Source organism: Oppia nitens, unplaced genomic scaffold (assembly GCF_028296485.1).
Source record: "Oppia nitens isolate AA-2021 unplaced genomic scaffold, nextdenovo-longstitch-racon4-pilon3 scaffold1_pilon_pilon_pilon, whole genome shotgun sequence".
Lineage (NCBI taxonomy): Eukaryota > Metazoa > Arthropoda > Arachnida > Sarcoptiformes > Oppiidae > Oppia > Oppia nitens.
Genome location: NW_026533199.1, coordinates 11,373,677 through 11,392,569, shown reverse-complemented (window position 1 = coordinate 11,392,569; position 18,893 = coordinate 11,373,677). Strand labels below are relative to the sequence as shown.

Below are 18,893 nucleotides of genomic sequence, written 5' to 3'. Positions count from 1 at the left end.
ATAAATAAAATTTATTGAATGGATTTAAAATATTTTTAATAATCATTTTCAACTGATAATATTTTAATTTTTGTTATAAGTTATCGTTTTTAATATGATATATTTTTATTAAACTTTATGAGTAAAAAATATATTTTCAATATAATTATTTACTTACGTAGATCATATAGTATTTTAAATAACTATTTTAAATAAAATATAAGTTAATTATTCATCAAATAATACTTGCAATGCCTGTAAATTATCTGATAGTATAATTAATATAATATTAGTTAAATAGTATAAATATGAGTTCAATAATAATAATATTAAATAATATAACAATTATATTTTATTAAGTATATTAATATAATTTTAATTGTATTTATTTTGCACCTACTTTAATTATCATTATCATTATTAATAGTGCAATATATTTATTGTAAATAATTAACTAATTAATAAGCTAAAAATAATAATTTTTTCTATTAATTATTTTTTAATTTTAATATAATATTAATTGAAATTCCTAATTTAACCTAATTGTATAACAATTTATTTATGTGATATTATTCAGTTAATATTATTTATAAATAATACTAACATTTATTATAATTATTTTTATTTTAAAACTTATTTTTCATAATAACAAATATGTTTATTAAAAATTTATTAAATGGATTTCAAAAATATTATTTATATAGACAATATGATACTATTGATAATTATAATAAAACTTTAGCTAAACAAAAATGTACTAGAACATTTATTTATGTCATATTAAGTTTACTTAGATATTTAGTCAATATATATCAAATAAATAAACTAGGTTATGTACCATGGTACTATTTTGATTTGGTCCAATACATTGGCGGCATAATTATACATTTACAAGTTTGTGCATTTGTTATCAGTTTAGGTGCCAGCGGTTATTGTCTAGTATTTTTACAAGCACCTGTAGCTAGTTGTAAATGGCTCCGGGTTATTGATGTACTACACGGCAATTTAGGTGTTAATTATTTATCTATAAAAAATCACCAAGCTATTGACAAATTATTTCGACACGCTAATCTGGCTTATAAATTTATCAGGCTATCCCATTATTATATTAAATATAGTTTTCTAGCAATTACCATGTTGATTTTACTAATATTTTTTGATTGGAAAAATTTACTAATATCTGGTTTATTATCCGCACTATTGTTCAATCATTTTGTTCAGTATATGATAAATATAACACACTATACGACACTGTATTTTCTAATTATATGTCTATACAGTAGAATATCTATACAGTATTTAAATCGGAAATTTATAAAATATTTGATCAATAATTCAGAGTTAATGTCGACTAAAAATGTTTGTAAAATTTATCGAAAATATTCACAATTATTTCATATGATTAACAATTATAATTTATTTTGGAAACAAATATTTCTATCGTTAATCTATACATACATACCGTTTCTATTGTTTGCATTTCATGAAGTAATGTATAGTAAACTAGATTTTTCAATAGTACCCATTACTATGATTGCATTTACGGCCATATCATTTTTGATCATGATCAATTCAGTATCCAAATCGGTAATCAATCAAGTTAAATTATCTGAACTATTATTTCATAGATTAATGGCTAAAATTGTCTTGCTCAATTTTAGTATTAATACTCAAATTAAGGTAAGTGTTGCTAAATAATTATTTGTATAATTTTTTTGTGTGTATTTATATATATATATATATATTTAGTAAATTGTTTGCAAAAGTATTTATTAGTTAAATAAAAATAAGTGTTATGATTTTATTTTTATAAATTATGATTTATTTGTATTGTTATATATATATTTATAGTTACAAACAATTATTGAACGCATCAAAAATAATAAACAAGTTATTGGCTATACGTGTGGTAATCTGTTTGCAATGACACCAATCAATGCGTTTAAAGTAATTTTATTAAAATAAAAAAATTGCATTTAAAAAATCTAATTTTATATAATTTATTTTATATATTTTTATTTTATATTAATTAGATATATGTATTTTTGGTCAGATTTTTCTTGTTGATACATAAGTTTTCACATATTTGGATTGAAAATCATAATTAATATTTTTAAGTAATATTAATTTACAAAAATTAACTTATTCATATTTTTTAAAAATCAAATTAATTAATTTTTTATTAATAAAACTTTTTATATAAATTAAATAAATAAATTTAATAAGCTAAAAATTCTATAGTTTAACATGTATTCCATTGCATTAAATTAATGTACAATTTTAATTACTTTTTTAATATTATAATACAATTTATTTTATAATATGATTAAAATTTAAAGCATACTATCAATAAACTATTGTTTATATTTTATATAACAATATATTAATAGAAATAATAATAATTTAATCGTTTTTTTATTTTAGTTTTTAATTGACAAAATAATTTAAAATTAATATATTATAAAAAATATATAACTAATTTTTTAACAAACTGTAAACTATGTATTTTAGAAATACTAAGTTTAAATTATTTTTATAAAATATTTTAATTAGAAATTGAAAGAATACTATAAAATAATTTATAGAAATTGTTACAAATTAATTATTATTAAAAAAATTAATCAATTAAACTTATTTTATTTTTAGTAAAATTATTATTAGTAAAATATATTAAAAGTTATTTTTTAACTATCTAATTAATTATATAAACAATAATTTTTACAAATATATATATATATATATTATTAAATTTATGAATGATTACCATAAATTTTATTAAAGTCAAAATTACTATTACGTGATATTTATATAAAATAGTTAAATTAACTAAATTAATTTTTGACAGTTTTCATAAAAATAATAGCTATTTTATTTAAGCCCAATTAAATTTATAACAATAACATAATTTATTAAACTTGAAAATTATTACAAAAACAGTATATCTAACAATATTTAAAATTCGTAAAATTAATTGTTCGTAAAAAAATTATTAAATATTTTATTAAATCCGATGCATAGTTATTTTATTTGTCATATTTGTTATTAGATTTTTAGTATTAACAATAATAAATATATTTATTTGTTGTAACTATCATTAAAATTATTTTTTTTTAAATTATGTATGAAATTATACGGCAAGTTGTTTACAACACAATCATTATATCATTGACTATATCACTGACCAGTTGTCACTATTTGGGATTTACTGATCCAAAAATACCGGTCAGTATCGGTCTCGACGACGACTGTCTACGAGACCTAACCAACAGTTCCGACTACACGGCCTCTATGGATGAACTACAGTTGGATTGGCTTACAGATGATCAGTCGGCCCATCATAAGTACGAGTGTTGTTACAATTGGGAGGCACTGGACATACAGGAAAAGTTTGTCAAAGATATTTGTGGTATATATTTATTATTATAATTAAAAAAAAAATTATTATTTAAATGTATTTTAAAAATTATTATAATAGAAAACCTAAGTCAATAATGTATAGTAAAATATATATATATTTAATTTTAATAATTAATTAAAATATATTATATGCTATTAGGATAACATTATGAAATTATATTTAATATTATTAATAAACAATCATAAATACAATAGTAATAATAATAATTACAATTATAATATAAATAATTTTTTTAAAGTACATATTTTACTACAGTATAATAAATAAATTAATATTTAAAAAATTAAAATAGATGGTAACTCTACTAGTACATTTGGTGAGCTGAAAATCAAGTGGATTGAAAAAGTTGAACAGGATCATTGTGGCAATTTGAAATACAGCCAGGTTATGTGTCGACTACCTTGGTGGTTGTATGCAATGTTGGCAGTTATTATTACTATTATTGTTGCAGTTGTCGGACTAATTATCTATTTTCGTGTTATTGCCAAAAATAAATAATCAATTTAGCCAGATATTATTGTTTAGAAATACATTTTAATTTAAATGTTTTTATCTAGATTAATTTTTTTTAATAAATAATTATATTGATAACAAAAATATTATAGTTAGAAATTAAATATTTAAAACAATTAATAAAATATAACGTAAAACTATATTATATATTTAAATTTTTATTATAAACTTAATTATAATAATTTTTTTTAAGTTAGAGTTTTTCAATTATTGTATTTTTTGTTTTATCATTGTAAATTTTATAAATAAAAATTAAAAATATATAATGAGTAATACTAAAAATTTATTAATTAAAAAACAATAATTTCAAAAAAAATATTTATATTAATATTAATAAAATATTATTTACTTTACAATAACTTTTAAGCACCACAATTATTTTTGTATATTTTAAAATACAATACAATATATAGTGTATAATATATATTATATACTTTATATCATATAAATTATATAATATTGTTTGTTGTTATCAAAACTAATTAAATTTAATATACATAGAAATAATTAATTTTATCATAAAATGACATGAGTTTGAAACAAACTATATCATAGATTAGTTTAATTAACTTTAAGTTTAAGTGCAAAAATATTATATTTTTAAATAGATGTTAACAATTACAATATACAGGTATATACTGTACTGTATTGTATATGAATAAGTACAGTACAAAAATAAATAAATATTATAAATAAACATTTAATTATAATTAGATAAAATGTTTCTATTAATTATTGCATTAAATTAGATATATATTTTTTGTTAAATATTGTAGTTAATATACTTTTATCATATGATGATAATATTGGTATAATTGATTGTGAATGAACTAGAAATTAGACCCCAACACAAATAGTGTATAAGTACATACATATACAATATAATTAATATATATACTATATATACAGTATACATAAAATTTTACACATACACACAAAATGCACTAAATAAACTGTATTAAAGTATATAAAATAATTTATCATATATTTCGATATAAAATACTATTATAATGTAAATATTATTGTGAAATAATTACTAAACAAAATAATTGTATATAAATTTTAATTATTAAGGACATTATATTATTCACAACACTAATAAAATGCATTAAAACTATATAATTTTATATACAATAATTATCATAATATTTAGTGAATCATTATTAGTGATAAAAAAATACTAGTATTATGTATATATTATTGAGCGATAATTATTATAAAAAATAACTTTATATAAATTTTAGTTATTAAGGACATTATATTGACAATAGTGTACCAAAATATTTTAAGATCAGTGAAATTTATATAAAAAGACAAAATTTATTATTAGAAAATTATTAGTAAACAATTAGTTTAGTTTATTAACTAACAGTAATATTATTAGTAAATATTGTTAATTAATTTAATTAATATATAACAGCAAAAAAATGACTAAACAAAAAACGGCATTAATTTCAATGTTTGCCGCAGTCGGTCACGTCAACGCTTGTGTAGCAGTGGGACAGCGGCTATTGGACAGCGGTATCTATCGGGTAGTATTTGCCATCAGTGAACATATGAAAGGTAAACTGGAGGCGTATGGTTTCGAGGAGGCGCTCATCGCTGAAGATAAACCCCAACATAAAGATGCGGCAAAATTTTTAGCTAACATTTTGCTTAGTAGTGGTATACTTAAGGATCAGACACCGTTAGAAATGTTAAAATATCGTAAATCGGATCCAATGAATAGAGTCGAGTTGTATAAGAAGTTGGATAATGATATTGTTTCAGTGATCAGTGATGTCAAACCCGATGTCATTTTGATGGACCATTTTTTCTGTGTCCCATCAGTCGAGTTGTCCGGCATACCAGTGGTTTGGATATGGAGTGGTATACCATTGTTTTTGAATGATGATGAGCGACTACCACCCGGTGCTTCAGGTATATATATAGTTATATAATTTACAAATTGTATATTATATTTATTAATAAATAATATTATTATTTATGAAAATGTTTTTATAGGTTATTCAGTTAATGGCAATAGAGATGAATGGAAAGTCTATAGAAAATTGATGAATAATGCAAACATGAGTTTATGGAATCAATGGAACAACTATATCGTTTCGAGAGGCTGTCCACCGCTCAGGGATAACAGTTTTTCGACAACTCATAAATGGCTTACAATCTATGGCTATCCAAAAGAGTTAGACTATACAGATATTGCACCGATGGCTAAAAATTACATACAATTTGATAATCTTATGCGACATGAAAACAATAGTATTGAAAAATTTGAAATACCAGAACAATTGAAGGATAAACCGGGAAAACTTATATACTTTTCGATGGGATCTATGGGTGCCGTGAATGTAGAAAATATGAAACGTTTGTGCGCTATATTAGCTAAATCTAAACATAGATTTATTGTATCAAAAGGACCCAAACATGACGAATACGATCTGCCGGACAATATGTGGGGTCAGTCAACACTACCACAGGTATCGGTGTTGCCATTAGTCGATTTGGTCATAACTCACGGCGGAAACAATACGACTACCGAAACGTTTAGTTACGGCAAACCTATGATTGTGTTACCACTGTTTGCCGATCAGTTCGATAACGCACAGAGACTTCAGGACAAGGGTTTAGGTATCCGTTTGAATGCATATAAGTGTACGGATGAGGAACTGTTGACTGCCATTGAAAAGCTATTGAATGACAACGAGTTGAACGAAAAGTTGCAGAAAATTTCAAAACGAATCCAATCTGAGGATAATTTACAAAATTTTCCCAAAATTCTGGATAATTATCTAAAAGATCCGACGATTTATTTACAATAATTACTAATTGGTTAAAACTTTAGTATTTAATACCTTAACTTTCATTAATTATGTTTTATTTATCTTTATTTTATTTTTTTTTAATTTAATATTCTTATTATACGGAAACTAATTATTTTAAAAATTATAAAATATTTTACAAATATGTACTAAAAAAAATAAAATCAATAAATAAATTTTAATAGTTATAAATATTAATTATATTTAGTTTTATTAGTTTTTTACCACTATTTGACAATTAGTTTTGATATTGTATAGAGAGTTCAAAAAAATATAAAAACCAATTCAATCGGATAATAGTTTAGAAAATATTTTTTTAAAAAAATAAATTCTTTGAAAAATATTTGATATACTGTATACTAATAAAAAATACTAATAAAATATACTAAATATTTATTAATAATTTTCTAATAATAAAGTTTGCCTATTTATATAAATTAATTAAATATATTAATATTTGGTACACTATTGTCAATAATATCAAAATAGACAATAAGTGAAAATAACTGATAAAAAAATAATTTCTGTATAGATAAAAATAAATAATATTTTTAAAAATATTTTTTTTTAATTTTGGTACTTTATTAAAATTAAATGAAAGTAATTTAGCTAATAATTACATAAGAAGTTATTAAAATTATAAAATATTAAATACTAAAGATTTAAACAATTAATAATTATTGTAAATAAATTGACGGATCTTTTAGATAATTATCCAGAATTTTGGGAAAATATTGTAAATTATCCTCAGATTGGATTCGTTTTGATATTTTCCGCAACTTTTCATTTAACTCGTTGTCATTCAATAGTTTTTCAATGGCAGTTAACATTTCCTCATCCGTACACTTATATGTATTTAAACGGATACCTAAACCCAGATCCTGTAGTCTCTGTGCATTATCAAACTGATCGTAAAACAGTGGTAATACAATCATAGGTTTGCCATAATTAAACGTTTCGGTAATAGTATTGTTTCCGCCGTGAGTTATGACCAAATCGACTAACGGCAACACCGATACCTGTGGCACTGTTGACTGACCCCACATGTTGTCTGGAAGGTCGTACTCGTCATGTTTGGGTCCTTTTGAAACAATAAATCTATGTTTAGATTTAGCTAATATAGTGCACAAACGTTTCATATTTTCCACATTCACGGCACCCATAGATCCCATCGAAAAGTATATAAGTTTTCCCGGTTTATCCTTCAATTGTTCTGGTATTTCAAATTTTTCAATATTATTGTTTTCACGTCGCATAAGATTATCAAATTGTATGTAATTTTTAGCCATCGGTACAATATCTGTATAATCTATTTCTTTTGGATAGCCATAGACTGTAAGCCATTTATGTGCGGTTATAAAACTGTTATCCCTGAGCGGTGGACAGCCTTTCAAAACAATATAATCATTCCATTCATTCCAAGCACTAATGTTTGCTTCATATTTCAATTCTCGATACACTTTCCATTCATCTCTATTGCCATTAACTGAATAACCTATAAAAACAATATACAACTTATATAAATATTATAATATGATTACTAATCAATTTGTTTAACACACAAACATACCAGAAGCACCGGGAGGTAGCCGCTCATCATCATCATTCAGAAACAATGGTATACTACTCCACACCCAAACCAATGGTATGCCCGATAGTTCAACTGATGGGACACAGAATAAATGATCAATTAGTATGACATCGGGTTTGACATCACTGATCACTTGTTCCATATCCTTATCCAACTTCTTATACAACTGAACCAAATCTACTGGACCTTTACGGCTATGTTTCAACATTTCAATCGGTGTCTGATCCGTAAGCATACCCATCTCTAGCAGTTTTTTAGCAAAACATTTTACCGGATCCACAACTTCGGGTATGTCCTCCGGGATGAGCGCCTCCTCAAAACTATAGGCCTTCAGTTTGCCCTTCAATAGTTCGCTGATGGCAAACACTACCCGATAGTTACCGCTGTCCAGTAGTCGTTGTCCGACTGCTACACAAGCGTTGACGTGACCGACGCCGGCGTTTACCGAAACTAATGCCGTTTTTTGTTTAGTCATTTTTTTATTAAAAAAGGTATTAATTAAATAATTAAGTTAATACTTATTAAAAAAAGTCACTGTTTGATATTTTTTTTAATAATTAAACTAATAATAAAAATTTGTCTTTAAATATAAAATTAAATATAAGTGTACTGATAATTTATTAATAAATTATTATGTAATTATGACTTAGCAACTAATAAATTTTGAAAAGTATGAAAAAATTAAATTTCATCGCAAAAATAATTAATAAATAATTAAGTTAATACTTATTGTAAAAAATATCAATGTTTTATAATTTTAACTACTATAGTTTAATAAACTAATAATAAAATTTTCTTTTTATATATAAAATAAATAAATATACGTGTAATATAATAATTTATTGATAAAAAAATAATGTAATTATGATTAGAAGGAAAATAATAATTTAAAAAATAATAAAATATTTACAAAAAAAATGTTTTTGAATATATATTTTTTTAGTTAAAACATTAAACATTTATTTGTCTATATTTTATAATATTTAAATTATATAAATTATATGATTGAAAAATATATAAATTTCTGTAAAATTCTGCAATTTTCTCTCTTTAACTGACATTTTCTGCTAATAATATTTTAATCTGTATTTTTGTCAAAACTAATACAAGCAATACATTAGAAATAATTAATATATCGTAAAATTTATAATTAAATGAAGATAAAATAGTTTAATTTATTATTTTAATATTAGTTAACAATTAATAATATATATAGTAAGTGGTTAAGTACTAAAAGTAATTACAGTATATTGATATAAAATAGTTTATTTTGTGTAGTATTGAGATAATTACTAAACAAATATCTATTTATTAGGATCATTGAATTTGAGGATAATTTACAACATATAATAATATAATAATTTATATAATATATATGTTATGTTATAACTTTGAAACTTAGTTTTTAATAATTAATTTATATTTAGTAATATGAGATTGACAAAATAACTTATTTAAATTTATTTATGATATTTTTTTGTAAATTAATTTTTATTTATTTATTAGTAATTGTTATTCTATTATTTGTTAGTATAATAAATTATAAATATATGCACTGTATAATAGTAATAACAATAATAATTATTATTTAATATATAAAACTATTTATAAAAAAATATATAATTATTATTTACATATAAATTTTTAAATATAAAATAAATTATATTTTATATTATATTCAATATAATAGTTATATCATATAAATTATATAAATTTTTGTAAAATTCTGCATTTTTCTGTCTTTAACTGATATTTTCTGTTAATAATATTTATTATTAAACTGTATTTTTGGTATTAAATACATAAAAATAATTATTATAAATAAACATTTATTTATAACTTAATATATAGAAATTTTTGCTAATTATTGCATTATACAACATATTAAATATTTTCCAATATTAATTTACTAATTATTTATCATATGATAATTTGTGATATTGAACTAATAAAATAAACCTAAACTACACATAAATAAAAGTACATACATATTGAATATATATACAAACATATTTACATAAACAGTTATACATAACATACAAATGCACTAAAAAAATTGCACTAAAGTATAGTACATATTAGTAATAATTACTTAATGAAATCAATATTTTTGTTTCATTTATAAACGTACCATATTTACGGTTGAAAATTAATGCAAAAATATATAGTTTTACATTTGTTTTATGATTAGTACTATTTATATTTATTAGAGTTATAAGTTATAAAGTGGTTTAACATTTAAAAATTATTATAGTGTATAGTATACACTGTATACAGTATACCGGTATAAATTGATAAAAAATAGTTTATATTGTGTGTTATTGTGATAATGTACTAAACAAATAAATATCTTTATATAAATTTTGGTTACTAACTTATATTGATAATTACATTATACTTTATCAATATATTATTAGTACACGTATTTTTGATTTTATATATAAAGAGAAATTTTTATTATAAGTTTATTAAAATAAATAATAATTAAAATATTATTTTAAAACAGTGATATTTTTTAAAAATAATTATTAACTTAATTATTTAATTAATACATTTTTTATAAAAATGACTAAACAAAAAACGGCATTAGTTTCGGTAATCGCCGGCGTCGGTCACGTCAACGCTTGTGTAGCAGTAGGACAGCGACTACTTGATAGCGGTAACTATCGGGTAGTGTTTGCCATCAGTGAACAATTGAAAGGCAAACTGGAGGCGTATGGTTTCGAGGAGGCGCTCATCGCTGAAGACAAACCCGAAGCTAAAGATGTGGATCCGGCAAAATATTTTGCTAAAAAACTGTTGGAGAGCGGTATGCTTACGGATCAGACACCGTTGGAAATGTTGAAACATCGGAAAAAAGGACCAATAGATAGAGTCCAGTTGTATAAGAAGTTGGATAAGGATATGGAAACAGTGATCAGTGATGTCAAACCCGATGTCATACTAATTGATCACTTTTTCTGTATCCCATCAGTCGAGTTGTCGGGCATACCATTGGTTTGGATATGGAGTGGTATACCATTGTTTTTGAATGATGATGAACGACTACCTCCCGGTGCTTCAGGTATGTTAGTGTGTGTGTGTTAAACAAATTGATTAGTAATCATAGTATAATATTTATTTTAGTTGTATATTGTATTTATTAATTTATTATTAATTTAATTAATTTTTATAGGTTATTCAGTTAATGGCAATAGAGATGAATGGAAAGTGTATCGAGAATTGAAATATGAAACAAACATTAGTACATGGAATGAATGGAACGACTATATCGTTTCGAAAGGCTGTCCACCGCTCAGGGATAACAGTTTTACGACCGCACATAAATCGCTTACAGTCTATGGCTATCCAAAAGAAATAGATTATACAGATATCGTACCGATGGCTAAAAATTACATACAATTTGATAATCTTATGCGACGTGAAAACAATAATATTGAAAAATTTGAAATACCAGAACAATTGAAGGATAAACCGGGAAAACTTATATACTTTTCGATGGGATCTATGGGTGCCGTGAATGTGGAAAATATGAAACGTTTGTGCACTATATTAGCTAAATCTAAACACAGATTTATTGTATCAAAAGGACCCAAACATGACGAGTACGACCTTCCAGACAATATGTGGGGTCAGTCAACAGTGCCACAGGTATCGGTGTTGTCATTAGTCGATTTGGTCATAACTCACGGCGGAAACAATACTATTACCGAAACGTTTAGTTACGGTAAACCTATGATTGTGTTACCACTGTTTGCCGATCAGTTCGATAACGCACAGAGACTTCAGGACAAGGGTTTAGGTATCCGTTTAAATACATATAAGTGTACGGATGAGGAACTGTTGACTGCCATTGAAAAGCTATTGAATGACAACGAGTTGAATGAAAAGTTGCAGAAAATATCAAAACGAATCCAATCTGAGGATAATTTACAAAATTTTCCCAAAATTCTGGATAATTATCTAAAAGATCCGACAATTTATTTACAATAATTAGTATTTTATATATTCTTTTATATATATAATGTTTTATAATTTTAAAAACTTCTTATGTAATTATTAGATAAATTAATTTCATTTAATTTTAATAAAATACCAAAATTAAAAAAAAAATATTTTTAAAAATATCATTAATTTTTGTCTAAACAGTAATACATACACACATTTTTTTGCAGTTATTTTCACTTATAGTCTATTTTTGTATTATTGACAATTAAAACAAATATTTTTTTATTAGTAATTTCTAATTATTTGTTTAGTACATTATCACAATAACACACAATATAAACTATTTTTTTTTAATCAATTTATACCGGTATATACACTGTAATAATTTAATAACTGTAAACCACTTAATAGCTCATGACTCTAATCAATAAAATAGTACTAATCATAAAACAAATGTAAAACTATATAATTTTGCATTAATTTTGTACCGTAAATATGGTACGTTTATAAATAAAACTATATATTAACTAAACTATAATATTTATATAAGTGATATCATTAAGTAATTATTACTGTATGTACTATACTTTAGTACAATTTTTTAGTGCATTTATGTATATGTATATCTGTTTATGTAAATATATCTGTATTTATATTCAATATGTATGTAATTTATATATTAATATATGTGTGTTTTAGGTTTATTTTATTAGTTCAATCACAATTATCATATGATAAATAAATAGTAAATTATTATTGAAAGATATTTAATATGTAGTATAATGCAATAATTAGCAGAAATTTCTATATATATATAAGTTATAAGTTTTGTAAATTATCCTCAAATTGAATAATCCTAATAAATAGATATTTGTTTAGTAATTATCTCAATACTACAAAAAATAAACTATTTTATATCAATATACTGTAATTACTTTTAGTACTTAACCACATACTATATATATATTATTAATTGTTAACTAATATTAAAATAATAAATTAAACTATTTTATCTTCATTTAATGATAAATTTTACGATATATTAATTATTTCTAATGTATTACTTGTATTAGTTTTGACTAAAATACAGATTAAAATATTATTAGCTGAAAATGTAAGTTAAAGACAGAAAAATGCTGAATATTATAGAAATTTATATAATTTTAAATTATATAATATATATGATATAACTATTATAAAAATATAGTCAAATAAATGTTTAATTTTTAATCATAAAATATATATATATAAAACAATTTTTTTATAAATATTTTATTATTTTTAAAATTATTATTTTCCTTTTAATAAGTATATAAAGTTTATAAACCTTTTTTAAAAATATAATATTATTATAAAAGTTTGATTAAAATTCTAATAAATATGTAAACATACAATCAATAAAAGTTAAGGTATTAAATACTAAAGGTTTAAAGCAATTAATAGCAATTAATATATAAATAGGTTTACCGTAACTAAACGTTTCGGTAATAGTATTGTTTCCGCCGTGAGTTATGACCAAATCGACTAATGGCAACACCGATACCTGTGGTACTGATGGCTGACCCCACAGGTTATCGGGCAGATCGTACTCATAATGTTTGGGTTCTTAATTATATCAATTATTTTATAAACAGTACTGAAATAATTAACTATTAAAAAACTTTTGTTGTTGTTGTAATCAACTAATATTATTAACTAAATTATAAATACATTTTATTTATATAAAATATCATAAATGCTCTGCTTTAATAAGCAATGGTCAAAAATGTTTTAATTATTTTAGCATTTTTATATATTTTCTTAGAATAAAATATTTTTAATTCAAATCTTAAGAAAACAAATGATTTTAATATTTAATTTATTAAATAATTAATTATAATAAACTGTAATGTCATACAAATTTAGCGTTATATATAAAGCGTTTTTTTGTGATAAAATTTAATTTTTTCATACTCTCCGAAATTTTATTTGCTAATTTATAATTACATTATACTTTATCAATATATTATTAGTACACGTATTTTTATTAATTTTATTTATAAAAAGAAATTTTTATTATTAGTTTATTAAAATATTATTATAAAACAGTGATAATTTTTTTTAATAAGTATTAATTTAATTATTTAATTTATACCATTTTTTTTTTAAAAAATGACTAAACAAAAAACGGTATTAGTTTCGCTAATCGTCGGCGTCGGTCACGCCAACGCTTGCGTAGCAGTCGGACAGCGACTACTGGACACTAGCGGTAACTATCGGGTAGTATTTGCCATCAGTGAACAATTGAAAGGCAAACTGGAAGCGTATGGTTTCGAGGAGGTGCTCATCCCGGAGGATGATAAAGATGTGGATCCAGTAGAATATTTTGCTAAAAAAATGCTTGAGATGGGTATGCTTACGGATCAGATACCGTTAGAAATGTTAAAACATCGCAGTAAAGCACAATTAGATAGAGTCCAGTTGTATAAGAAGTTGGATAAGGATATGGAAACAGTGATCAGTGATGTCAAACCCGATGTCATACTAATTGATCACTTTTTCTGTCTCCCATCAGTTGAACTGTCGGGCATACCATTGGTTTGGGTGTGGAGTGGTATACCATTGTTTCTGAATGATGATAATGATAAACGACTACCTCCCGGTAATAGTTTAGAAAAATTTCCACAAATTCTTGATAACTATCTAAAAGATCCGTCAATTTATTTCCAGTAATTATTATTTAATATATTCTTTTATATATATAATGTTTTATAATTTTAATGACTTCTTATTTAATTATTAGATAAATTACTTTCATTTAATTTTAATAAATTTCAAGATTTAAAAAACATATTTTTAGAAATATCATTTATTTTTCACTAAACAATAATACATAAACAGATTATTTTTGCGGTTATTTTCACTAATAGTCTATTTTTGTATTATTAAAATTAAAAAAAAACAAATTATTTTTTATTAGTAATTTATAATTATATTTATTTTTAGTCATACATTGTTTGTATTATTATCAAAGAAATTTAGTGTATATGATTCAATGAATAATAACTAAAAATCTATTATAAATATGATTTTTATTATATTTTTTATTAATTTTATGAAATTTTAATTAAATTTTATTTTTTGAATGTAATATATTACATAATACATATTATATATAGACTAATTGATTTACATAAATAATAAAAATAAATTATTCAAATGAATCTTTTGTTTATTTAGTTTACTTAAAAATATGACATTTTATAAAAATTTATTTTATTTTTTTATACAAATTCAATACAATTAAATTTTTTTAAATATTTAAACAAATTTCTATTTAAATCTAAAATAGATATATTATACAATTCAAATAATAATAATAATAACTAATAATAAAATAATATTTTAATATTTTAATAATAAAAACTTGAATGAAATAGTATTTTAATAATAGTTACAATTAAATAAAATATTAATAATATTATAATCAATTTTAATATAAAAAACTAATAAAATTATAATAAATTAATTATCTAAATAGTTTTGCCAGCAGTTTATAAACTTTGAATACATAAAACATATAACGCAAAACTGCCAACGAATTAATTGTATATAAATTAGCACAATATATACCAATGGGTCGACCGGTTAGATGATCGATAAATCCATTGATAATTAGTCGATCCCTGAGCGCCATAACTGGCTGACGTCTGGCTATATAACCGTACATTGGTTTCAATGGCCGATGAGCCAGTTTACCACTGGCGGTTACTATCCAAACACCAAATAGACCTATAATAATATTTAATAGTATCCAGGCAACTAATAGATTACGATACAGTGGACTAGCCGGATAATTTAGAACTCTATAGAAACATATGATAACCTGATTGAAAAATAGATACATAAGCAATAGAACTAGTATACCCAGATAACTATTGATAACTGTAACCGTATTGGATAGATACTGGTGCTCGCGTATGGATTTCATTAGTAGACTAATAATAAATAAATTATTTTTCAATGTAAATGCCTTATGAAGTTTGCTATTGCATTCAATCAATTTCAATACAATAAAGCCACCGGTTATCAAAATTATATATACTATATAGATGCCCAGTGCCAATATATGCCAGACGCTCAGGGCAACAATTATCGACCAAAATATTACTGCCAGTGCTAATTGATTATTATAGTAATCACCTAATTGATTTGCTAATTGAATAATAGACCGTGATAACCATAAATGTAAACCAGTAAATACAATAGTATAAAAATAATGAACCCAATAGATTATCATAATATACAGATCAAAATAGCTAACATATAGATTGCGCCAACCAACTAACGGATATCTATAGGTGCCCAATTTGATCATTGAGCATAGTTGCCAAAAACGTAACGATACTGTTTGACAACGATTCAAATCATAGTACAACATGTTGGCAATTACTAGGAAAATAAATCCCAAATAAATTGCAAAAATAATTGCCAATAGGTTTGTCTGGTCAATAAAATGTGTAAAATCCATCAGCAGTGTCAGCACCGGTTGGTTATTGCCGTCGACAAAACTGATGGCCACAAATCTAGCTATACTAACGGCAACAACCAGTTTCAGGGCCACGGCTATACAGATACGTGTTTGATTCAGGCCAGTTAGGCTATTACCCAGACAGTAGTCTAATTGTTGGTCAATTGATTCAAAAACAGTTATGTAATTGATCTGGATGAATTTTTCAAATCCATTCCTAAATAGTTTATGCAAATCCGATCCGATTAGCAATAGTTTTGTGTATAGTATTGTATAATATGCCATAAATATTGATGCAATAAATCTAATCAATAGTATTATTAAATCGGGAATCAATGTTAGTAAACGTTTAATTAATGTGAAAATTATTTTCAATAAATTCATGTTTAGTTTCTTATTTGAGTTCAAAGTTAAAACTATTAAAAAATTATTAAATGAACTAAAATATTTTAATAGATTTTTTTAAAAATTTTAAATAAATATAATTTTTAAAATAAAATTCTAATTAAGAAAATTTATGTAAATATTCAAATAGTAAGTATTTTTATTTTTAATACATAGAATTAAAAATTAATATTAATTTCTAAATAGTTTTAATAAAAAAATATTTGTTTTACTAAATGAAAATTTAGTTATTTATATATATATATATATATATATATATATATATATTTAAAATTAAGTTATTTTATTTAATTAAATAGAATATTAGATAAAACTAAGATATTTTTTATGAATAATGTTTTTCAAAAAAATATATTTTTTCATTTTATAAATAGACATTCAAATACCAAAAAAATTTAAAATAAATTTTATAATAAAAATAATAAAAAATAATATTAATTAATAATTTAAAATTAAATATTTGAATACTTGAATTTTGAATATTTTAATTTTTTCTTAATTTTGAAATTAAATATTTTTTTTAATAATATTCATTTTAATAAATTATAATAAATAAAAAAATTGTATTCTATTTATTTTTATACTAATTATAATTAATTATATTCAAATTTTAAATTTATTTATACTTTTATAGCATTGTATATATTATATGTTATATATTTTTTTGAAATTTATCATTTATTTAGAAAATATAAAAACTAATTACATAATCACATATATTGTACAGGAGATAGTATACAAAATATTGTCATACTGTCCCCATATACTGTATAATATACCTTATTATCAAAATGTACTAACATTTTTAGATTATAATATATATCATATTTAGCACAAAATACTGTATGTATTATTGAGATAACAATAAAAAAATATTGTTATATATAATAATTATTATTATGGCAAAAATAAAATAACTAAATGTGTACTTCAATTATATGACAATTAAATAGTACAGTATATAAAGAGACTGAATTTATAGAAATAAATTATAAATAAATTTTATTTTTACAAAAAAAAATATCAAACATTTTTTATAAAATCAAACACTAATTGTTTTATTTTTTATTTAATTAGTTAATTAATTTTTACTACTAATAATAATTAATATAATGTCTAAACAAAAAACAGCATTGTTTTGTGTGTTGGCCGGTGTCGGTCACATAAATGCCAGTATAGCTGTTGGTCAGCGGCTAATGGCCAGTGGCCACTATCGGGTAGTGTTTGCCATCAGTGAGCTATGGAAAGGTAAGCTCGTGGCTCAGGGTTTCGAAGAGATAATCATTGAAGAAATAATAATGACTATTGAAAACAATGACAAAACTAAGGACACGGATCCGGCAAAATATTTTGCTAACAAAGCACTGGAAAGCGGTTTGTTTACCGATCAGACACCGTTGGAAATGTTGAAACGGGAGATAAAAATGATTGATAAAGTTTGGATGTATAAGAAATTAGAGACTTATGGATCCAGTGATCAGGGATGTCAAACCGGATGTCATACTATACGAACATTTTTGTTGTGTGCCATCAGTAGAGCTGTCTGGTGTACCAGTGGTTTAGGTATTCAGTGGTATACCCATGTTTTTCGATGACGATCATAGACGACCTCCAGCTGGATCAGGTAGACATGTCTATGTTTGTGTCAATCATCCATCAATTAATCCTAATAGTAATACGGAGAAAAATACTGTTGTACTGTATATA

General features: G+C 23.0%; 4 protein-coding genes across 4 annotated transcripts; 3 read left to right on the top strand and 1 right to left on the bottom strand.

The window, feature by feature from the left end:
- The first annotated feature begins 3,096 nt into the window (after positions 1-3,096).
- Positions 3,097-3,904, top strand: LOC128951476 (uncharacterized). Its single transcript, XM_054296724.1, has 2 exons — positions 3,097-3,385; positions 3,690-3,904. Exons 1-2 carry the CDS (start codon positions 3,097-3,099, stop codon positions 3,893-3,895), a joined length of 495 nt encoding a protein of 164 aa, XP_054152699.1. The 3' UTR covers positions 3,896-3,904.
- Positions 3,905-5,337: 1,433 nt separating this feature from the next.
- LOC128951475 (NDP-glycosyltransferase YjiC-like) lies at positions 5,338-6,732 on the top strand. Its single transcript, XM_054296723.1, has 2 exons — positions 5,338-5,830; positions 5,915-6,732. Exons 1-2 carry the CDS (start codon positions 5,338-5,340, stop codon positions 6,730-6,732), a joined length of 1,311 nt encoding a protein of 436 aa, XP_054152698.1.
- Positions 6,733-6,758: 26 nt separating this feature from the next.
- Positions 6,759-8,798, bottom strand: LOC128951474 (NDP-glycosyltransferase YjiC-like). Its single transcript, XM_054296721.1, has 3 exons — positions 8,303-8,798; positions 7,513-8,227; positions 6,759-6,765 (listed from the first exon to the last, which is right to left on the bottom strand). Exons 1-3 carry the CDS (start codon positions 8,796-8,798, stop codon positions 6,759-6,761), a joined length of 1,218 nt encoding a protein of 405 aa, XP_054152696.1.
- A 2,083-nt stretch (positions 8,799-10,881) lies between these two features.
- LOC128951473 (NDP-glycosyltransferase YjiC-like) lies at positions 10,882-12,298 on the top strand (the record flags this gene model as incomplete). The annotated part of the gene is made up of 2 exons (XM_054296720.1): positions 10,882-11,387; positions 11,499-12,298. Coding segments are annotated over exons 1-2 (1,299 nt in total), but the record flags the coding sequence as incomplete, so codon positions are not given.
- Between the last annotated feature and the right edge of the window lie 6,595 nt (positions 12,299-18,893).